The 23,328-nt window shown below is 48.4% G+C and overlaps 1 protein-coding gene across 1 annotated transcript; it reads left to right on the plus strand.

The window, feature by feature from the left end:
- Window positions 1-1,426: 1,426 nt before the first annotated feature.
- KLHL40 (kelch like family member 40) lies at window positions 1,427-19,672 on the plus strand. Its single transcript, XM_030549925.1, has 6 exons — window positions 1,427-2,761; window positions 9,636-9,796; window positions 12,563-12,670; window positions 15,379-15,564; window positions 17,081-17,227; window positions 18,988-19,672. Exons 1-6 carry the CDS (start codon window positions 1,616-1,618, stop codon window positions 19,097-19,099), a joined length of 1,860 nt encoding a protein of 619 aa, XP_030405785.1. The 5' UTR covers window positions 1,427-1,615; the 3' UTR covers window positions 19,100-19,672.
- The last annotated feature ends 3,656 nt before the right edge of the window (window positions 19,673-23,328 follow it).

A 23,328-nucleotide genomic window follows, 5' to 3' on the forward strand; every position in this document is an offset into this window, starting at 1 on the left:
GGACCCTTGAGATCATGTAGTCTGACCTGCATTCCGCAGGCCAGAGATTTTCTGTGTGGATGGGAGAGGGGTTAGGACTAAAATCTGGATAAACGCCTGTACAATGTAGACGCATCCTTAATAGTAATTGGGAGGGGGAGGGGAAAGTGGTGCAGGTTAGGGGGAAGGGATTGACCTTTGTAACGGAAACGTCGCTATGCAACTTGGTATCTAAGTGTAAACTATAACTATAGAGTGACAACATAATGGTGATTCCCCTGCCTGGTTCGTCCATTGTAAAATGCTCCCATGAGCTTTTTGAGCGGTCACAATTTTGCTTTATTAGGGTAACAATATCTTGGCAGCCACCTTGGAGCACCGTGGGTGCCGTGATGCCACATACCCTGGCCATTGGAAATGCCACAGTGACAGCAGCAGAGCTGGCCCCCAAATTGGATCATCTTTCTCAGACGTTATTACGAAACATGCGTCCCTTTTTCCCCAGTGAAAATGTGTGAATTCTTTTCAGTTGGCTCTAGATAGCAGGGAATAGTGGGCAACAGAGAGGGAGGACAGCCCAGCCAGCAGGGTGCCAGCCTTGCCTCCCGGCTCCACCAGGCGTGGTGTGACCTTGGACAAATCACTTAATCTTTCGGTGCCTCAGTTCCCCATCCGTACAATGGGGATAGCACCACTGCCCTGCCTTCCAAAGGGGGTGGGAGTATAAATACATTAAAACTGTGTGGTCTGTTCAGACACGACAGTGATGGGTTCCATAAAGATACAACAGACGAATCAGACCCCGGAGTCTCATCCTCCAAAACCACAGGCCCCTACCACATGTGCTGTAGGAGAACCTCCTTCAGCTGCTTCCAGTAGAGGGCTATGACACACAGCTGAGCACGTAAAACACTTCTCCCCGCAACAGTTACCCTGGAGCAGGTCACAGGAATGTATCCCTTCCCTTCCCCCTACCCCCAGAAAATCAACCGTCCAAATGACCTAGACAGCCTTAGCTGCGTCACAATGACAGTATGATACGATACCTCATTGCATAGCTACAGATTTAGCATCATAGTGTATTTTTAGCCAGGTGAGTCCTGCACTCCATGTTGAAGAGGGGCAGGTGGCACGGGAGCGGGGAAGAGGCATAACAAATCCTACACTTCACCAGCTAGGTGGCAGGTTTTTTTTCCTTTCTGATTCTTCTGAAGGAAAAGTTGTTTCACCAGCACTATTATGGATGCAGCCAGTCACACGCTGGCCTTCTGGAAAAGCCCAGACCCTTGCAGCACTGATTCATGAGCTGACAGACCATTCCTGATGGGTCCAGGCTGCACGGACAGCTGTTCCCCCAGCCCCCTCCCTTCCCGGTTGTCCAATGTGTCATATTAGAGGGTGATCAGCTTACACATGCTCCAGTATGGGTTCCTTAAGCTTTGAGAGGCTGTGGTTATATATAAAGCCCCTCACTGAGGCTGAAGTACACAGCCAGTTGTATTAGCAGCAAGTGCTTCACATTCTTAAGGCTCCAGCTGTCGGGAAGCAAGGGTGAGCTGCACAGATCCGGGTAAGTCTCTCTACTGGGGCATAGGGGGAAAAAAGGAGACGAGCAAACAAGCCATTACTCCCAAGCATGACGCTGCCTATAGACCAAGCAGAAGAGCTGCGTCTCTACCAGCAGACGCTTCTCCAGGATGGGCTCAAAGACATGCTGGACCACAACAAGTTCCTGGATTGTGTCTTGAAAGTCAAGGGGAAAGAATTCCCCTGCCACCGGCTAGTGCTGGCAGCCTGCAGCCCCTATTTCCGGGCGATGTTCCTTTCAGACATGGAGGAGAGTAAGAAGAGGGAGATCGACCTGGAGGATGTGGACCCTGAAGTCATGCGCAAGATTCTCCATTACATCTACACCTCCGAGCTGGAGCTCACCGAGCAGAACGTGCAGGACATTTTCTCTGTGGCCAACATGTTCCAGATCCCCTCCATCTTCACTGTCTGTGTCTCTTTCCTGCAGAAGCGTCTCTGCCTCAGCAACTGCTTGGCTATCTTCAGGCTGGGCTTGATGCTGGACTGCGCCCGCCTAGCAGTGGCCGCCCGGGATTTCATCTGCGACCGCTTTGCCCTGATCTCCCGGGATGACGAGTTCTACCAGCTCTCCCCTGATGAGCTCATTGCTGTCATATCTACCGATTCCCTCAACATTGAGAAGGAGGAGACGGTTTTTGAGGTGGTGATGAAGTGGGCGGAAGCCAAGGACCGTGAGAGCCGGATCCAGGCCTTGCCGATCGTCTTCGAGAGCATCCGTTTCCGCCTCATGCCCAAGGATTACATCAGGGACCATGTGGAGAAGCATCCCATTGTGAAGTCCAGCCCGGAGCTGCTCAAGAAACTCCAGGTGGTGAAGGATGCCAGCGAAGGCAAATTCATGGTGGTAAAAAAGAAGAAGGTGAAGAAAAGCAGTGAGACAACAGCTGGGGATAATGCTGTCAATGGAGAGGTGGCCGAGGGGGATGATAATGAGGAAGACATCCTCCCAGGGATCTTAAATGACACAATGCGCTTTGGGATGTTCCTCCAGGACCTCATTTTCATGGTGAGCAGTGCTGGAGCGGTGGCCTATGACCCCAGCGCTAACGAGTGCTATTTTGCCTCCATCTCGGCTCAGATCCCAAAGAATCATGTCAGTCTAGTAACCAAAGAGAACCAGATCTTCATAGCAGGTGGACTGTACTACAATGAGGACAACAAAGAGGACCCCATGAGCTCCTACTTCTTACAGGTACCGGCTTCGTTACTCTTTTGCTTCTATGGTCCACTAGAAAGATCATTGATTTTTAGGTTCTGTATAGCACAAAGCCAATGAAACTCCCCGTCATGTGTGTTAGTTGTATTTGGCTGTGTGCCCCTTATAAAAATGCATGCCACAAGCATTGTTTGCTTTGTCAAACATAGAGACTGATTGAATACTGCTCACAGTTACGCATTAAGTCAATGGCTTGTTATATAGTAATATGTAGGCTGTGAAAATATTTAGATACTTGTATGATGATACTACAGAAAACTCTGAGATAGACAGATTAGAGAGAGAGAGAGAGAGAGAGAGAGAGTGTGTATTGGGATAGATAGATAGATAGATAGATAGATAGATAGATAGATAGATAGATAGATAGATAGATAGATAGATAGATAGATAGATAGATAGTGTTGCAAAAAGTTTGGAATTTCCAAATAGGGCTAATGCAGTGATGACTGGGTGAGGATCCTTGGCCTATGTTATGAGGATGTTGGACTAGATGATCATAATGGTCTCTTCTGGCCTTGATATCTATCAGGGAGGCAGGGTCGGCTCCAGGCCACAGCGCGCCAAGCGCGTGCTTGGGGTGGCATGCCGTGGGAGGCGCTCTGCCAGTTGCTGGGAGGGCGGCAGGCGGCTCTGGTGGACCTGCCACAGGCGTGGCTGCAGACGGTCCGCTGGTCCCGCGGCTCCGGTGGACCTCCCACAGACACGCTTGCGGCAGCTCCATCGGAGCCACGGGACCAGTGGATCGTCCGCAGAAACGCCTGCGGGAGGTCCTCCGGAGCCACGGGACCAGCGAGCGGCAGAGCGCCCCCCACGGCGTGCCACCGTGCTTGGGGTGGCTAAATTGCTAGAGCCGGCCCTGCAGGGAGGATTTTATTTCAAAGCTGGTTTGTCCCTCTCTAGCGGCAACATGTCTTGTGAGCTGGCACCAGGCTAAGCACTGTTTGATTTTGCAGCCTTCTGTTCTCTGCCACATTCATCTGTCTTCCACTGAAAACCATGCTAGCAGTCTCATTCACTGCTGTCTTAGGGCATTAATTTCCCTAGCTAACAGTGCCCTGGATGCACGTTGAACCCCAGAGTAACCAAAACCATCTGTGATCAGCGAGAGAGGTGGGAAACCAGCCATCTGAACCTAGGCCTGTGCTGTAACTCAAGGCCGTCTTTCCCCTCAGCAAAATATGCAGCTAACACTAGGAGCCTGCCTCTCCCCCACTTCCTATGCTCCAGGCTTACAGACACCCAGCAAATCCTGTATCCTGCCTCCAGCACCTGTAACTACAACCAGCAATACTCTACAGCTGATGCTCCAGAGGAAAGTGAACAAAGATCATAACGCAAGAAGTAGTGTATAATGCTGCACAAAGCAGAGGGTGTGAAACAACAAGCCCCTCCCTCCCCCCAATCGGGAACCCCATAGGTATAACGGGCCTGATTCTCCACTTGCCTTCGCCACGGACACCTGCACAGGGTGAGTGTGAAATGTTACTGGTCTGACCCAACAGGGTTTCACAGCCACTGGGCTCAGGTGTAAGTGACACACACAGAGAAGGCGGCAGTGAGAATCAGCCCCATCCTAGCTGAGTTCTTGGGCTGCCCAGCTTTGTCCACTGCATGCCTGGGCAAGGACTAAAGGTAAACAAAAGTGGGGAAGTCAAGGAAGGGGAAAGATTCCACACCCACAGCCGTTACCTCTTTGCATCGCTCTTCACGCCTGACTGGAGGCACTGATAAACAGAGAACATAGACAGCATTTTGTGCTCAGCCTGTGAGAACTAAAGAACAAACACTCAAGGGAGTACATTTCTGCTGAACAATGCTGACTAGTACAGTCGCTGGCAAGGTAATGCCCAGAGATCCCCTCCAGAGGGCCCTTCCCTGCAATTAGCAGCTATGTCAATTAACAACTTGTTAGTCTGCTTCATAGGGAATAGAACAACTCCCTCTTTCGTTGCTCCAGTACCAGCGAGTGGGAGTCGGCCCTGCATAGCAAGGAAGGTCCTGTTAATTCTTCTTGTCTCTCTTGCCTAAAGCCAAACCTTAGCAGCAGAGCTTAAGTCTCTTCATGGTCCTGTTGGCTAAATTGCAGGAGACAGGAGTTCTAGATTTCCAAATGCTGCTCCCAGTTCTGCCACTGCTTGTCTGTGATGCCTTGGGCAAATCACATAACTGCTCAGTTTCCTCACTCATAAAACAGGGACACAGCTAAATTCGTGTTTGTGAAGTGCTTTGAAATCCCTGGAAGGAAGGTGCTATACAATTTCAAAAGTAGTCATTATTACTATTGAACTGTTCTTTAGCTGACGGTGCCCTTATGAATACAAAGCAGTTTCAAGTCTTTTTCAGTCAGACCTAGAGAGAAAGTTTTATCTAAAAACATTGGTACCATATACATATTACATATATGTATCCGGGTCCATCAATATAGGGCAGTGCATCTGCTGATACAGGCTTCTAGGGGCCCAATTCTTCTCACTGAAGTCAACAGAATTAGACCAGTGATAGGTTTAGTCATACAAGTTGGACCAGACAATGATAAAAATGAAAGTTCTGATGCTGATTACAAAAAAAAGTCATAAATCCAGAAGTCTTGCAAATTTTAATATGAATGATTATTCAGCTAAAATTCATACACCTCTATCTCGATATAACGCTGACCTCAGGAGCCAAAAAAATCTTACTGCGTTATAGGTGAAACGGCATTATATTGAACCTTGCTTTTGATCTGCCAGAGAACGCCGCTCCTGCCGCCCTGGAGCACTGCTTACCGCATTATATCCGAATTCATGTTATATCAGGTCATGTGTGGCAGAGCTCTGACCTTGCTCCCATGGGTCCTGCGCTTCTAGGCGGTTTATGCTAGCCTCAGTGGCTCACTGTGACCCTCCACGTAGCCCTTCTCTCTCTAGGGCCAGGGTTACAGTCTACTTGAGCCCTTTTCATCATAGGCCTGCAGGAGGTTGATGAGAGAAACTCCTACAGTCTCTGCTTCAGCCTCCGTCCTGACAGGGGCCTGACTTACCCCCTCCCAGGAGATGTTCTTGTAGTGGTGGGTTGGGGGGAACCCGGGCCCGCTCTCTACTCTGGGTTCCGGCCCAGGGACCCTAATGGTAGCAGTTGTTGGCAGCCAACCTTTCATGCCAGAGTTGCTACATTTCCCTGGGCCACTTCCCCAGAGCTCTCCTGCTTCTCCCTTCTTCACCTTTACCTTAGGACTCCTTTAATGATGGTCTGAGGGCATCTTCAATAACCAGTCCTTCAGCCGCACTTCCTCGCCTCTGGCTCCCTGGCTCCCCTCTGTCTGACTGAAGTGAGCCCTTTTTATAGTATCAGCAGGGCCTTAATTAGAGTCAGGTGGTCACATTAACTGAATGGCCTCACCTGACTCTTTGCAGATTAATTAGAGTCAGATGCTCTCATTAGCCTGGAGCAGCCCCTGCTCTGGTCAGTCAGGGAACAGAAAACTGTTAACCCAGTGGCCAGTATATCTGCCTTCTGCTATTCTGCTATACCCAACTGGCCTGGGTCTATCACACATATTATATCAGGGTAGAGGTGTGTCTAGAAGTGCATTGTTTTCTCTTTGCCATTTGTTTTTCTCAAGTAAAATAAACTTCAGTCACCTGATCAGGAAGAAGACATAATAGCATGTGACTGGTCACATGAAATAAATAACAAATAAATAGACTGAAAATGTATAAACAGGTAACATACACAGAAATTAAGATCATGAGAGGTACTCAGATGCTTTGGTGATGTGGGCCACATTGTATCTGGGTAGATAGTTGGACCTGGATATGTCATAGTTAGAGCAGGTGAATATTTTTCCAATGGAACAGTTTTCCATCAGAAAATACTGATTTGACTAAATCAAAATGTTTCATGAGAATGTGCTGATTAACATTTTCGACAAGAGATTATCAAAACATTTCATTTTGAGAACTTCGAAATGTTTTGTTTTAATTTTATCATGTTGACTTATGTGCTGTGTTAATAGTATTATATCATACCATACTGTAGGTCATAGTGAAATGATAGAGTCAAAATTAAAATCTCAAAATATTTAATTTTGCAAAAATTTCCATAGAATTTTTGACTTTTATCCCATTTCAGGACAAATCCAAATTCAAAATCACAGAATTCCTGCAGAAACAGAAATTCCATGTATTCAGTCAGCTCTAGTCGCAATTCACAATGAATATTAGGGAGCAGGGACTAGGCACTCAGGTACTACAGTGATGAGTGCGGATAAGAACATATATAGACTGGAATACGTATTATTCAACCACCTTTACTCTGGATGCAAAACCCATAGCGCTCTTTGAAGTAACTAGCATCTCTCCAGGTGTGGTCTGAGGGTCCAGCTGTGTGCAAGAGAGCCCCTAGACCACGGTTCTTAATCCATAGCCAATCAGGACACAGCTGTGGCCCATTGTGACATCCTCAGGGCCATACAGATAGTATATATATTGTGGCGGATGCAGACCACAATGGTAAATAGGTTGAGGACCACAGCCCTAGACAATACTGTCTGCTCACAGGTACCATATTCTGCTTTGTATGTTAATTCCCACTGCTTATCTCCAGCATGGCACCATCTCTTCCCCTCTCACACCTGATCATTAGAAAAAAACAACACAAAGGAACAGGAAAAGCCAGTCAACTCATAAAGTGACATTTATTTTCAGTGGCCACCTAATGTATTGGCGAAAACTGGATACCTTGAGGGAGATGGGTCTTTAGCTACAGGTCTAACAAAAAGGTACTGGCAACCAGGGCCGGCTTTAGCAAGTGTGGGGCCCAATTCATGGAGCTTGTACTCCCCGGGCGTGCCACCGAATCCGCATTACCAGCGGACCTCCCACAGATGCGCCACTGAAAGCCACCTGACTGCTGTGCTTGGGGCGGCAAAATACACAGAGCCGCCCCTGGCGGCAGCAGTGTCCTCTTCATAGCTTAGCCCTCCAGCCAAGTCACATTAAAATCCTTCCTGCTTCTAGAGTATCAAAAGCCATTTGAGGCAAACAGTCCCAAGTGGTCTGCTCCCCACTGCCTGGTCTGCACCACTCCCCCAGTGGCTGGTAGGGGAAACCGGGCCCGCCCTCTACACCAGGTTCCAGTCCAGGGACCCTCAACCCAGCAGCTCAGGGCTTTTCCTCTCCCTGCCCTTCCTGCTTTAGCTCTGGAGAAAGAGCTCCAGCTTTAGTCTCTCCATGCTTAGTCTGGAGAGACCCTGAAGCAAACAACCCATGACCAAACAGGGCTTTCAGGCAACAACTAAAGCAGATGCTCCTGCTGCGGAGTCCACTGCACTGGCTGAAACAAGAGCTAAGCAATGCAAGGTCATTCGCCTGCCCCTCTCTCTGCTCAGCCGAGACTCAGCAAAACAAGCTGCTCACCTGGGCGCAGAAGAGAACTGGACGAGCTGTGCTCCAACACCAGTGGGAGGAAGCGAGAAACGCCACTATCAATTGGTACGATCTGGTCCCCCACCAGCCCCAGGATCTGGGCACCTCCCATCTGTATCCTCACAGCACACTGTCCCGGGGGCAAGGAGAGGCACAGTGATTTGCTCAAGTTCACACACGGATGAGCAGGGAAGTGAACCATGTATCCTGCTCCCAGGCTGGCAGCCTAACCACCGCAGCCCGGTCTCATCTAACCCAACACAGCCCTGTCACCAGACCCAGAAGCTCAGACCCGGGGCCCTGTAATTTTGGGTACCCCTCTGGAGCTGGACTGAGCACCACCAGCTCCTACTGACATTAGTGGAAGTTATGGATGCTGTGCACCTCTGAAATTTTGATCAATCGGCTCTCTGTGGCTCAGTGTCCCCATCTAGAAAATGGGGCTAATACACACCCCTGTCTGAGTCAAGAGCTTTGCACTAACTCACCAATTTCATAGGAAATATACACTTTTTATGCTACGCACATGCCCCTGCCCCCATGTTTATATAAGATCAATACCAATATCTTAGGCTCCCACCCCCTGGCTCTGCAGCTACAAATAATTAGCAGACATTACTGGCAGTGCAGTGCTGCCATTCACCTGGCACAAACAGGGAAGCAAGCAAAGAGAGCCAGATCGCTTTCCGATTCCAGCAGAAGCAAAGGACGAGAGTGCCAATTGATCATTGCCAGGTGGAAAAAGCACTGAACCACATTTTATTCTTACGTTATTCAGGGGAGTGGGCTGCATTACGGACAACGCAGTTAACTCCCCTTGCCGAAAGCTATTCTGATGAAATCTCTTTGGAAGGCTGGGAGACGGAGCTAAAGCTGAGGTGGTTGTGGTACGTGAGCTCCTCCTGGCACAATGATTGCTCAGTAACTGAAACATTCGAGACCAGCTTAGCCCAAGGAGACTGGGCTGTATATAAATGTACCGAGTCATAGTAGAGTGGCCTTCCGTGAAAAGAGCAGAGGCCATTCCTACAGGTCACTTGGGTCCTGTTCATTGCCATACATGCAGGAGACCCCATCATGGAGAAAGACCCCCCTGTGCAAGGTGCTGTACAAGCCCCAGAACAAAAAGACAGTCCCTGCCCAAAGACCTTGCAAGCTAAGTATAAGACAAAAGCCAGTAGGTGGATGCAACTGGAGCACAAGGAAACAAGCAAGGAAAGGACCCACAGAGAATCTCCACCCTGGGGCTGCTTTGCAGGAAGCTGCAGAACCGGGCGTGCCCTTTGCTGCTTGTAGGAGTGGGCTCCACGCTTGTCATTGGGCACTTGGTCCCTGATATTTTATTTTAATTTAGCAAATTGACAGTGAGAAAATCTATTTTTACACGACAGAGAGGGACTGGTGCAGTGCCTGCTGTACCCTCATGGCTATTCCTTTCCTTGCAGTATGATCACTTGGACTCTGACTGGCTGGGCATGCCCCCTCTGCCTTCTCCCCGCTGCCTCTTTGGCCTGGGAGAGGCAGAAAACTCCATTTTCGTGGTAGGAGGGAAAGAACTGAAAGAAGGAGAACAGACCTTGGACTCCGTCATGTGCTACGACCGACTGTAAGTGCCTGGGATGCAAAGCAGCTGGGCTGGGGTGTAAGAATGAATCAATCTGTACAGGGACCTAAAAATTGAAGTAACATCTAGAGACAGTCTCTGAATGCTAGATCCAGTCACCCCAGCAACTGGCATTGTCCCAAATCCAAATCCCTCCCTTGTGGCTCTGATCCATCTCTGGTACCATCTGTTGGGTGTATTGCAACTGAAACCTCCAAGGAAAAGGGGATTGAGGCCATTAAGGGGCAGCCACTCAACACTCATTGTATCAAGGGCCAGACTATGCCTTTGGCTATGTTCACACAGGAACTACCCGGAGATCTCAGAAGGCAGGATATGGCCCTTAATGTTTTGGGTGCCGAGGCAGTCTCATAAGTGTGTAACAGACCTAAGAGGACACCCGTCGGAAAACAAGGCCCTGGTCATGGGCAACAAAACTGGGCTCTGTTCACAACCGCAGTTTATGCTTGCCGATAAAGGGATTTAGAGTCTCTCAAACCCAGACACTCAAAGGTCAGATCCCCAAGGTTTTGTGGAGGATACTCAGAGGATCAGGCCCACTGAGAATTCATTGGCCTCTTTTTACCACCAAACTTGAAATGACCCTTTTTCTGGAGGATTGCAGCCCCTGCCCCCAATACACCCAATAGTGTGCTTGCCTGTGCCACCCAGCTGTTGGGCATCATATGCTCAGAAGCATGAACATCAGTGGCCCTTGCAATCTCAATCCCAGCGAGTGGAGCTGTGGACAAGAATAAGTGTTGCAAGTGACTGCGCAGGGTCTCAGGTGTTATGGTGCTGTGCACTGATCTGGCACCAAAGGGACCAGCCTGATTTCCCTCCCCTCTGGCAGAGAGACCAGAAAGGGAGAGCCAAATTCTCCTTCATCTCTGGGAGGGGAGAAGGTGGCGTCATACCACTCATTTCCCTGTAAAGCTAGTTGCCTCATTACTATCATGCGGCAGTGAATTCCCAGGGTTAATTATACATTGCATAAAGTATTTCCCTCTCTCTGCTTCGAGGTATTTGCATTCCAGTTAGTCATGCTGCACGGTTTGAAAAATTAAAGCATATGCCTACTCCTCCGGCTCTTATATTTTCCATAATCCAGTCATTCGGTGCAACCCATTATGGACTCAGCTGTTAATGAACAAGAAGCAATGAGTCATCTGTAAAGATGGAGGTTCACCCACTTCTATCCAAGACTAGGATAGCACATAAAAGATTTGGTCTAGGTCAAACAAGAATTATTTGTGGGAAGTTCTATGGCCTGTATTATACAGGAGATCAGACCAGATGATTGCAATGGCCCCTTTGGGCTTTCTCCTCTGTGAATCATAACATCTCCATTCCCATTACCTAACTTTAATCTACTCTGCAGAAAGCCACATGTCCCATGATCTTCTCTGGAAAAATACATCAAACTGTCTTTTCCCATTAATCTAGCAGACACCCCTGGAAGTACAGGAGCTGTTGGGCTTCCCCATAGTGGTTAAGACTAATCTTAGCATATGCTTTGTATTATGCACTATGAAATGCCTGAAGTATTAAATCTCACTGAAAGGCAAACAGAAATGCGAAACAATCCTTCCCAGCCTGCCTGCTATAAGCTGGAATAGCTAGTGAGCTGGAGTCTTTTGCTCAGTTTATATTTAGACATGTCTGCACTGTTTTATTTAGGCTCATCTGTTTCATAGGCAGAGATTTCAAACCAATTCCCAGTCCCATCAACCATGGTGTTTATCTGAGCCTTAAAACTCTCTTGGGGAGGGGGCTGTCTTTGCTAAGTGGCCTGAAGTGCGTGTAGCTGAAAAAGTCGATTACCAGGGAGAGCTTTCAGATCCTCTTCTATGCAACTGAGTTTCAAAGTGACCAGCACAATAATCATACACGGTCTCACTTTATTGACAACTGAAATTTCAGCAAACAGTCTTATCTATTGATAGATGGATTATTCCTGCTTGAATTAGGGGTTAGACTTGGTAGATCTAAGGCCAATTCAATCCAGAACTTTTCGGTTTCTATGGAAGTGCCTTCCACTGGTCTTCAGTCTGTGGAAAGAGAAATCTGTCGGGGTGTGAGAGGGGCTGTTTGGAGTGGTGTGTGCAGTGTTTGGATAGCATGGTAGAGTGGCTACAGGATGGAGTCAAGAGATCTCCATTCTAATCAGGGCTCTGACTGTGATCTGCTCTGGAAATGCAGGCAAGACACTTAGGTCCAGATTTTCAGATGCGGCCTCGAATTTTAGGTGCCACCATATTTGGGTGCTCAACGTTAGAAAATGAGAGCCTGATTTTAAGAGGTGCCGAACACTCAACACCCCAGCTGAGTGTCACACACAGTTACCCCCAAATTAGTGATAACTTCAGAAAATGTGACCGTTAACCTCTCTGTGCATGGGCGCCTCCCGCTCTGTAAAGCCAGGATAATGCAGGAATAGCTACCGTACAGCGGTCTCAATCAATGAATGTTTGTAAAGTGTTTGAGATGCTGGGATAGAAGGTGCTGTGTAAACATGAAGCCAAATACAACAAGTTAAGCAGCCGAGAGGATGCTACAGAAAAGAACAGGCCTTATAACAAGTATCCCGTATGTCGCTTCTTTTTCTTAGTGGTCGACTATGAATTTGTTAATGAGTTTTTAGACTCCATGCACTTTGGGCAGGAAGTGCATCCATCCACCTACGGGGTTGGAAAGCACCTAGTGCCTTCTGGATGCTCCCCCCAGCTAAACAATATAATATCCTTGTTTTCCGTAATCCTTATACAGGTCATTTAAGTGGGGCGAGTCGGATCCGCTCCCCTATGCGGTCTATGGTCATGCTGTGGTATCAGACAAGGATCTAATCTACGTCATAGGAGGCAAGAGAAGTGACAAGTAAGTGAAAGAACAAGGGATATAAAAGGTGTGGGAGGGGCAAAATATCGCTGATGGCACATGAGCTGGGCTGTTTCCACATCCTAGGTCATGTCTAGAAGAAGGAAGTCGCAGAGGAAGCTCTGTTGGGTACATAAGTAGCGTACTAGGGTAACCAGCAGATGAAGGAGCGGAGGGGCACAGATGGATCAAATTGGGCTGGGGGGGCTAAGACATGGAACCTTTCACTTCCAGGCCTCTGGTCTGAGTCCAGTCTTGATTGTGTCACTAAAGTTTCTCTCAGGGCCCTTGGGCCCCCTGGCTAACTCCATTGAGATCAATGGGAGATCTGCACAAGGATCAGGGACAATATAAGGCCACAATGCAGAAAGGACATCGTCCTCCTTCCCCATATAAACAAGCATAACGAATAGCAGGAGAAGACAGAAGAGACATGAGAATCCCCTTAGCAGGGAAGCTGCCTGGCATCAAACCAAGGATCCCTGCCCAGAAGAAGGCTAGTCTGGCACAGCAAGGCCCAGCTGTCGCAGCCCCAGCAGTAGTAAACAACCTCACGAAACACTCTATCAGGCCCAGTTGCCGTTTATTATCTGCAGAGAACAAGGCCTCAGCATAACCTGCTGCCTTAAATGAAAATTCCAGCCATTGTAAACAGCAAAATAAATATTGACAAAATAAGCCCAGCCTACCACAGCAAAGATAGGCCCTGCGCCAAAGAGATTACAGTCTGGAAGGAGGGTATATACACAGCCAGATACCTCCTACATTGTAAGATCTTTGGGGCCGGGACTCTTTTTATTAATTTCTGGTATAGCATCAAATTTCATCATCAGTACTTAACAAGTAAGGCCTGCTGCCGGGTGCATGCATGTAGATCCCTGATTTGCATATAGCTAGACAGACACATAGCTAGCAGCGGTGGGTTTGGGCCCTTTGGGGTGTCACCTGATGTGCTGGGGTGCCACTAAGTCAGCCTATTCTGCCAGCCGAGGTCCCCTTTATCTGGGCAAGGCTCACAAGCCTCTTCCAGCCAAGCACACAGGCAGGGCCACACCCAGCTGCACAGAGACAGAGATCTGCTCTGGAAAGATGCACCCTTAGGGGCTCACCCAACACTCTCATGCCCTCTCCCTTTAAGGGGCACAAACCCAACGGTTTTATGAAATTTGCCCCCTCCCTCAGTGTGGAGGGAGAGATGCCCAACTTCTTGCTCCCCTGCCCAGTTAAAAAATACATAAACTGGGTTATATTATAAACAAGAAATAAGTGTATTAACTACAAATGGTGAATTTTAAGTGACTAGAAGAGATAACAGACAGAACAAAGCAGATTACTGAGCAAATAAACCAAAGCACTCAAGCTAAGCTCAATATACTTAAGATACAGGTTATAAAATGTAATTTCTTACCCTAAATGTTATTTTAGGCAGGTTGCAAAGTTTCTGTGGTTCAGAGTTCCAGTTCTATTTCTTTTCAGACTGGACCCGTGTCTCAGTCTGGAATCCCCACTTCTCTTCCCTTCAGGTGTCTTTTTCAGTCTTTCTTCCTGGGCAGATAGGCCCTGGATTGGAGGCCATTTGCCTTCCTCCCCGCCCTTAAATAGGATTTACATAAGACGGGAATCTTTTTTTCTCCAAAATTGACCCCCCCCCTTCCTTTCCAGTGGAAAGTTACAAGAAGTCCCTGGTAATGTTTAGTATCAGGTGACAAGACCACCTGACTCTGTAGAATCACAGCGTCCATGAGTCAGTGGCAGTATGGAGCATCTGCAGGAAGGCCAAGCCTTTTCACAGTCCATTGTCCTCTCTGATGCCCATCAGCCCTGTCTGGCTTTTCCATGGTTGTACCTGAAGTGTTGGCAGTGGGCATCACCCAAAGTAGCACAATTGAAATACAGACACATAGTCAATATTCCTAATTTCAGATACAGAAATGATACAGGCATACAAATTGGATAATCCCATTCAGCAAATTATAACCTTGCTAATGATATCTTGCAAGATCCCTCTTGCATAAAGTACATCTCAGTTATGTCATATTCAAATCATAAGCATATTTTCATAGAGAATATGGAGTGAAATGTCACATACACAACACCACAATCAGTGCAGAGGCGCTGAGCCCATGGTGTTCCGGGGCTGGAGCACCATAGGGAAAAATTAGTGGGTGCTCTGCACCCACCGGCAGCCAAGCTCCACCCTCCTCACCTCCCCACCTGAGTGCGCCACGTCCCCACTCCTCCCCGTCCCTCTCAGCGCTTCCCACCCCCCTGCTGCCTAACAGCTGTTTGGCGGCACTTAGGACTTTCCGGGAGGGAGGGAGAGGAGTGGGGACATGGCAAGTTCAGGGGAGGAGGCAGGGCAGATGCAGGGCGTTGGGAGAAGGGGGTGGAATGGGGGCAGGGCAAGGGCAGTGCAGGGGCAGGAAGAGGTGGTGCGCGGGCGGGCAGAGGGGAAGTTGGAGCCTATGCCAGGGTGCTCATGGTCAATAGCCTGTACACAAGAAAGGTGCCTGTTGTACAAAGGAAAGACATCTATTGATGTGGGCTCAACAGTAAAATGCACTGGCCCCACATTCAAGTGTAATAGCAGAGTCTGTAAATTACAATCAGTTGCTGACTTAGATCGATACTCCAGAATCCCTCGGCACAATGGAACGGTTCCATGTAATAATTCAGTGAGGTTGCTTTTCCCTCTTGCCCTTTTTCAGGAAGTGCCTGAACAAGATGTGCGTCTACAACCCAAAGAAGTTTGAGTGGAAGGAGCTGGCTCCCATGAAAACCGCCCGTTCGCTGTTCGGAGCAACCGTACACAATAGCAAGATCTATGTGGCAACTGGTGTGACCCGACTCTGCTTGACTGACTCGGTGGAAGAGTATGACATTGCAGCTAACAAGTATGTACCATGGCTCATCCTTGGGATGAAAATGCTATAGCAGAAGTGGCCAGCCTGTGGCTCCGGAGCCATATGCAGCTCTTCAGACGTTAATATACGGCTCCTTGCATAGGTGCCAACTCCGGGGCTGGAGCTACAGGCGCCAACTTTCCAATGTGCCGGGGAGTGCTCACTGCTCAACCCCTGGCCCCAGCCCCCAATCCACTCCTTCCCCCAAGGCCCCTGCCCCTGAGTCTGCCGCACCCTTGCTCCTCCTCCCCCCTCCCTGCACTTCTGAGCCTCCTGCACACCACAAAACTGCTGATCCCAGCGGGCGAGAGGCTCAGGGATGGAGGGTTAGGTGCTGATCGGTGGTGCTGCTGGTGGGTGGGAGACACTGGGGGGGTGGGATTTGACAGTGGGCTGCTGACATATTACTGTGTCTCTTTGGCAATGCACATTGGTAAATTCTGGCTCCTTCTCAGGCTCGAGTTGGCCACCTCCGTGCTATAGGGAGCAGCTGCAGGAGTGTATGAAACAACCTGCCCCCAATCAGCCAATGATTTGGAGCTGTCTTGGCTCCATTCATCCAGCTCCCTGTGCAACTGATGCACCTCTTCATCTTGTGTTAATTATTGCCAATTGCCAGGAGCATTTGTCTAGCACCAGAGGTTTGCTGCACTATCAATAGCTTGAATGCACAGAGAGCCTGGATAGTGGGATCACTCAACCAGGACAGAGGCAGAAGGTCTGAGCTGTTGCATCCCCAGACACTGGGATGGGGTAGCCTCCCTGTCCAGATATCCGGATATATTGCAACTTCCAGGGGCAACTCTCACTTCACAGCCTGGCGAGGGTGTGAACGAAACTCACCTGGGAGGGGAGATTTCTGCCTCCTTCCTGCTCGCTACTAGCTCGATCCCCATTGGCTTCAATGGGCTTAAGATCAACCCCTGAGAGCGCACTGGGCACAGGCCATGTAGCTGTAGAAACTTGAAAGGGAAGGAATCCTCCCAAGGGCCCCTCCATTGTTCTGTGTAGTCTTAGATCCATTCCGTTGCCCTACCCCAAATACCCCTGGTGAGTCTGGTGCTCTGTAGTATGCAAGGGGGTGCAAACTCTCTCCTCCTACACAAACTCAGCAGAAGCCCACCAGTCACGTTGTGTAATGTATGATTGGTAAGCTCAGATGCCCAGTGAGGAGTGCAGTATAAGAACCTATACAGATAAGAATAGGATAGATTGTTTCTCGTGTATCCAGGGTCTTCTGCATCTCCCGAGGGGAGTTGTGGGTGCTCAGCATTCCTGAAAATCAGGCTGTGGATGTCTGAAATCGGGCACCCCAAACTGGAGGCTGCTTTTGAAAAAACTAGCCCCAAGCAACTTGCCTGAGGGCCACACAAGCCGGTGACTCACACTACTGGGATTAGCACTCAGAACGCACCAGATTCCAGGCCCACAGCCATGCTGAGACAGCTGCACTGATAAAGGGCGCCCAGAACACCTTGCTAACAAGTCTAACCTTTCTGCCCGGCAGGTGGGAGCCCTTCATTGAATTCCCCCAGGAGCGCAGCTCAGTCAGCCTGGTGAGTCTGGCTGGCAGTCTGTATTTACTTGGTGGATTTGCCACAGTGGAGACGGAGTCAGGAGAACTGGTGCCAACCGAGCTCAATGACGTTTGGAGGTAAGAGACATCGCCACTGCGAGCGAAGGGCATGGCTGGGGGCTGAGTTCTTCTGCTGGTTTAACCAGAGGCGGTTTAAAATTTATTCTCTTGCCTTGTTTTTATTGCTGTCCACTGATCGCTCACTTTTCCCCCGTGACTTTAAAAAGATTTAAAAAATGAAGAGGGGACAGAAACGAGGGCCACAGAAATGATTCGGAGGCTGGCGAGAATGCCTGACAGTGAGCGATTTAAGGAGCTCAGTCGGCTTAGCTTATAGAAAAGACGACTCAGAAATGACAATCACAGTGTATCACCTTCATGGGGAGAAAACATCACATCCTGAAGGGCTCTTTAACTGAGCAGAGAAAGACAGAATAAGAGCCAATGGCTGGAAGTTAAAGCCAGACAAATTCAAACTGGAAATATGGCACCATTTTTTTTTTAATAGTGAGGGTGATTAACCACTGGAACAAACTAGCGAGGGAAGTGCTGGATTCTCCATCTCTTGATGTCTTCATATAAAGACTGGGTGCGTTTCTGGAAGATACGCTTTAGCCAAACACGGCTTATTGGGCTCAAAACTGGGGTAACTGGGTGACATTGTACAGCGTGTGTTATACAGGGGGTTAGACTAGCTGATCATAAAGGTCCCTTCTGGCCTCGAAGTCTATGAAACTGGAAACTTTAAATCACCCTTTAACCAAGGCCTTGTCTGCACTAGAGAAATGTTGCACGTTTCCCGCTAGTGCTAACTCTGGGGTTGAGCCGCACTGGTATGTGCTTAGTCTTGGTGCCAAAAGGCAACTCAGTGTTCCAAGCGCCATGCTGATCAAATCTGCTTTGAACCAAGACAAAATATGAGACCACTCTCCAAGCAGGTTGACTGTCAAAACCTAACAAACTTGGGAGGAGAGGGATCTATGGGATGAGATCCCCAGCTGTGTAAATTCCCTGAGCTCCACTGACTTCATTTGAGCTATGGCATTTTACACCAGCTGAAGATCTGTCTCTGTCAATTCTCTGGCATGGGATCATATCAAAACTAGGTGGGTATTTACCAAGTGATGGGGGTTGTTTAAGTCTTGGGGGCCTCTGTCCAGTCCCCAGTGGAAAAATACCTACTTCCTCAAGACCTCTCTAACTGGTACCCTTGTCAGCAGTTTCAGCAGAGAGACCACTGCCATTCAGTCCTTGGGAAGTGACCTATCCCTCCCTACTAAATGTGCCCCATCAGGGGCAGGGTGGCAGGTATACTGGCAGGGTATCTTAAGGAAATTTTCTAGCTGATGTCTGTACTGTAGCAATTCTGTGGAGTGGACTTAAGCCTCAGTCTGGCATTTTTCCTCAACTCTAAGAGCCAAATTCAAAGTTTGTTGACTTCAATGGACTTTAGATAAGGCCTAAGTCTATATTCAAATGACAGAAATTGACCAAACAAGCCCTACCTACCAATCTTGGTAGCTGTCATGATATATGGAATCATAGTCCTTAAACAAGAGGCTTGTATTAAAGAAAACAAACCAGAGCTACTGACACAATCAAACAGGTCTCCACACAGCTTGAGTTCCACTTCTGTCTCTCTTGTTTACCAGACATTGCACCCTATCTGATCTCTACACACAGAGACATCTAGTGGCTGAATAACATACTGCAAGTAAACACATCACTAGGCCGGCACTGAATCTGACTATTTGTCATAGCCAGAGCTGGGTTAGGGAACACAGTTGATGAGAATAGAGTTGTTTGCTGATCGTAATATTTTGTCTCCCTCCCTTCAGGTATGACGAAGAGGGGAAGAAGTGGGAAGGTGTCCTCAGAGAGATCCAGTATGCCTCAGGCGCCACCTTCCTTCCTGTGCGCATGAATGTTTTACGTTTAACAAAGATGTAAATGACATGATGATTTATATTGTTCCTGGGTGTTTCTAAGTTCACATTTATTGATATAAATGGGGTGGGGAGGGACTGTATTGGTTAAGCCAGAGAAACATATCTGTGATTTGTTGCCATTTTATTTCACCCAGCAGGGGAAGGGGAAGGGAAAGAATTCGAATGGATCCTTACAGGAGCTTAAAAGCTAAAGCACTACTTAGAACCCAGATCTGGAGACCACAAGTCGCTGTGGTGGCCTGAGCACTGGACTCATTCTATCTCTAGGAACAGATTTGATTCCCTCTTCCTGGCCAGGAAAGGAACAGTAATCACATTTTTCCTTCAGGGCAGAATCCTCTGTTTTCCAGGAATTCACATCCTCCCCTTCCCCATTTTCTCCCTCCATTCAACAAGGCCATTCATCATCTCAACCACTCTTCTGACTGGGGAAGGCTGAAGGCCGATCCCAAAAGAATGAAGCAAGCCAGAATGGCACAAGGGTCACCCATGCAAGGGAAATGGTTCAGAGAAGGGCAACTAAAATGATTAGGGGTTTGTAATGGGTCCCATATGAGGAGAGATTAAAGAGGCTGGGACTTTTCAGCTTGGAAAAGAGGAGACTAAGGGAGGATATGATAGAGGTATATAAAATCATGAGTGACGTGGAGAAAGTGGATAAGGAAAAGTTATTTACTTGTTCCCATAATATAAGAACTAGGGGTCACCAAATGAAATTAATGGGCAGCAGGTTTAAAACAAATAAAAGGAAGTTCTTCTTCACACAGCACACAGTCAACCTGTGGAACTCCTTGCCTGAGGAGGTTGCAAAGGCCAGGACTATAACAGGTTTTAAAAGAGAACTAGATAAATTCATGGAGGTTAAGTCCATTAATGGCTATTAGCCAGGATGGGTAAGGAATGGTGTCCCTAGCCTCTGTTTGTCAGAAGGTGGAGATGGATGGCAGGAGAGAGATCACTTGATCATTACCTGTTAGGTTCACTCCCTGTGGGGCACCTGGCATTGGCCACTGTTGGTAGGCAGGATACTGGGCTGGATGGACCTTTGGTCTGACCCAGTACGGCCATTCTTATGTTCTTATGGAATCTCAGACTTAGCTCCTCCCCCCCAGCTGGTAGCCAGCCTTACCACATGGGAGTCAGTTGTCAGCAGCAAGGGAAGCAGCAGATCTGTGCCGTAGGCATTTGGAGCTGGTCTGAAGCATGTAGCGCTAAGAAAGGTGAGAAGTCTTGGCCATTCTTTTGAGCAGAACTCATGCTAGAAAGAAAAGAGTAAGTGTGGGAGTGGGTAGGGGGTTTACACCTGCTGGAACAGCAAACAGGGCACTAGAAAGATAAGGCTAAAAGGAGTGAGCTCTGAAGAACAGTACAATCAGACCAAACCATGATGCTAGATGTCTCTGACAGACACACACCCTCAGACTGACCTCCACACCTGCCTTTTGAGTTGTTTCCTTGGCCTCATTTAATCTTTACATTCAGGTGCTTTCTGCTCCCTTTGAGCAACTGTTACAGAGGCAGAAGGGGGGAAATGCCTTCTTCATGTCATCAGGCATTAGCTCTGCTTCCCACTAAGTAGAGGACCTACACGTCCCTTCATCTTTCTCTGACTCCTAATGTAATTAAAGAATGTCCCTTGCTAGGTGTAACTCATTTTCTATTGTAGCTTTTCTGATTTTGTCCTTACCAGCTTGTGCTATTCTTTTGTACTCTTCCTTAGCCATTTATCCATATTTCCACTTTTTGTAGGATTCCTTTTTGATGTTTCGGTCATTAAAGACCTCCTGATGGAGTCATCTTGGCTTTTTACTATTCTTCCTGTCTTTCTTTTGCATCAATGGGTAAAAAGTAAAGATAAAGATCTGTAACAAGTTGATATATCTATTTGCTTAAGAGCAGTACTTTGATGCATGCTCCAAAGAGGTGAGGGCTGCAGCATGGGAGAAATCCTCTTTTTGTGCTAGCAGCTGCAGAAGCAGTTGACTTGTCCCTATAGTCCTGGTAGTTTTATATCTGTTCAGTTTGATTAATTACCTGGAGTCTGCATCCCCCCAATCCTGCACAATAACAGAACCAACAAGTGCAATGATCGCACACAAATTTTGAAAGGCTTTGTTGCATCAACTTTCATTTTTCATAGGGTTGTTTTATATTTATGATGTCACGGAAATTTGTAATGTCCTTTCCTTGTTTTTTTCTTAAATCACAGTTTGCAAAATAGATCAGTAAAACTCAAGATCTCAGCAGCTTTTGAATCAGTGGGAGCATCCTACCAATGAAATGTGCATTTTTTAGGCGCCAATAACAATTTTTGATAGAGAGAAACACAACTGTACTTCTAGTGGACACAAAGCTTTGTTGAAGGGAAAGTCTAAGGACTCCTATGTTACCTGACCAGTGTTTTATTTTACAATAAAAAAAATGTGAAAGACACACAGCGTGTTTATGAGAGAGAGAGAGAGTGTGTGTGTGTGTGTGACAGAGAGCGATGACCATTCCATAGCAACTAAACATTAGAATCAAATTGCAGCTGCACTGAACAGGTTTGGAAACTAGTTGTCAGGAGCACAGCTGGCGCTGAGCCTGGGTGCTAGGCAATCCAGCAAACTCAGCTGGTCCCCCTGAGCCTTCTCCAAATGGTTCTGCTTCCTGACTGGGCACAGGAGCCTGCAGCCTGCTACTTGAGTCTGGCAGCTTCAGTGGCTGCTCACCATGTCCCATGCCTGCAGCAGTGCTTGCCCTGCTTCTGCCTCCTCCTCCTGCTCCAGCCCTGTTCCTGCCTTGCCCCCCTTGCCCCCACTTCAGTCTAGTCCTTCCCTTCCTGCTCTGATTCTGACTCAGGCTCTGACCGTTGCCTTTGCTCCTCGCCCCCGACTCTGGCTTCATCCGCCAGCCAGTACCTGACTCCTGGATCTACTCTCACTATTTCTCCAAACTACCGCCACCCCCCACCCCAGGGACGGCCCTGCTCCACCCACTTGGTCGGCCACCTGCACCTGGCAGCCTACATTAGCATTACGAAAGTCAGTTCTGTGCTTTGGTTATTATGCCAACAACCTTGACCTTGATTATCTGAGGTCACCCTTCCTCCATGCACACATTAAAGATAACACATAATCTAGCTAAGCTTTTATACCAACCTAATTCCTATTATTATATTTATTATTGGTATCATATGAGCACCTGGATGCCCCCGTGGAGCTTGGGGCCCTGCTGGGTTGGTTGCTGTACATAGTTGGAGGCAGTCCCTACCCCCAAAGAGTTTGCAATCTAAATAGACAAGACACAGGGCAGGAGGGGGAACAGGTAGGTGGAGTATCTTGTTCCCAGACCCACAGGAAGTCAGTGGCTGAGCTGGTGACTGTGTCAGGCACTGCCTCTGACAATCAGGCCTAGTGGTTGGAGCATGGGTCACAGCCAGGTGTAGAGTTGGGCCAAAACCAAGGGTGGACCTGGAATCGAGATCCGGGGATAGGCTAAATCGGTACTGAAACCAAGGTCCAGATAGGTGCCAAAGGTCAAAAACCAGGGAGAGTCCGAGGGTGTCGGGAGGATCAGGAGGTAGAGGTTGGGCTGTAGCAGGTCGGTGAGGAGCAGAGGCTAGTGCAGGGCTGGGAGTCTCTGGAGCTTGGTGTCCTGCAAGGCAGCAGCAGGACGGTTCCTGGGCAAGTAGTGCTGTTGCTCAGACTGAGCTGCAACTCTGCCAGGGCTGTGGAAATACCTGGGCCTGGGGTCACCTGACCCAGGCTCTGCTTGGGGATAGCTGGCTGCTGCCAACCTGAGGGCTGACTTGTCGCAGCACCTGAGTGCGTAGCTCTGGTTTGGCTGCAAGTTTGTCTCACAAACAGAGCCCAGGTCTTCTGAGTCCTCGTCCCATGTCCTGTCCACTGAACGACAGGTACAGCGCAGTGCACGGTAGAGCGTTGGACACCTCTTGTTTTGGAGGGAGGGGCCAATAAAACGTGGCCGAGAAGCAGCGGTCAGGATTCACCACCTCAGACATGTCGCCCTCTGGCCTAACTGGCCACGGGGAGAAAGAACGTTGCCCAGAACACAGAAGGAACGTTACCTCACTCTCAGTAACCCAGCACATGCCGATGGGTCAGTTGTGGGCCTCTCAGTAACTAACAGCCACTCACCATAGCTCCTGCTCTGCTCCTCTCCTCTCTTTTCTTCTTGAAAAACAAAGCCTTTGGAAGCCACTGATTGTTTCTATTCAGCTCCGCCTCT

This window comes from Gopherus evgoodei, chromosome 2, assembly GCF_007399415.2.
Source record: "Gopherus evgoodei ecotype Sinaloan lineage chromosome 2, rGopEvg1_v1.p, whole genome shotgun sequence".
Taxonomy (NCBI): domain Eukaryota; kingdom Metazoa; phylum Chordata; order Testudines; family Testudinidae; genus Gopherus; species Gopherus evgoodei.

Excerpts from the sequence above, each read along its gene's own strand:
- KLHL40 (XM_030549925.1), top strand. The coding sequence starts at position 1,616 with ATGACGCTGCCTATAGACCAAGCAGAAGAGCTGCGTCTCTACCAGCAG. Across the intron at positions 9,797-12,562 it reads GTCATGTGCTACGACCGACT|GTCATTTAAGTGGGGCGAGT; the intron begins GTAAGTGCCTGG and ends ATCCTTATACAG. Across the intron at positions 17,228-18,987 it reads GAGCTCAATGACGTTTGGAG|GTATGACGAAGAGGGGAAGA; the intron begins GTAAGAGACATC and ends CCCTCCCTTCAG.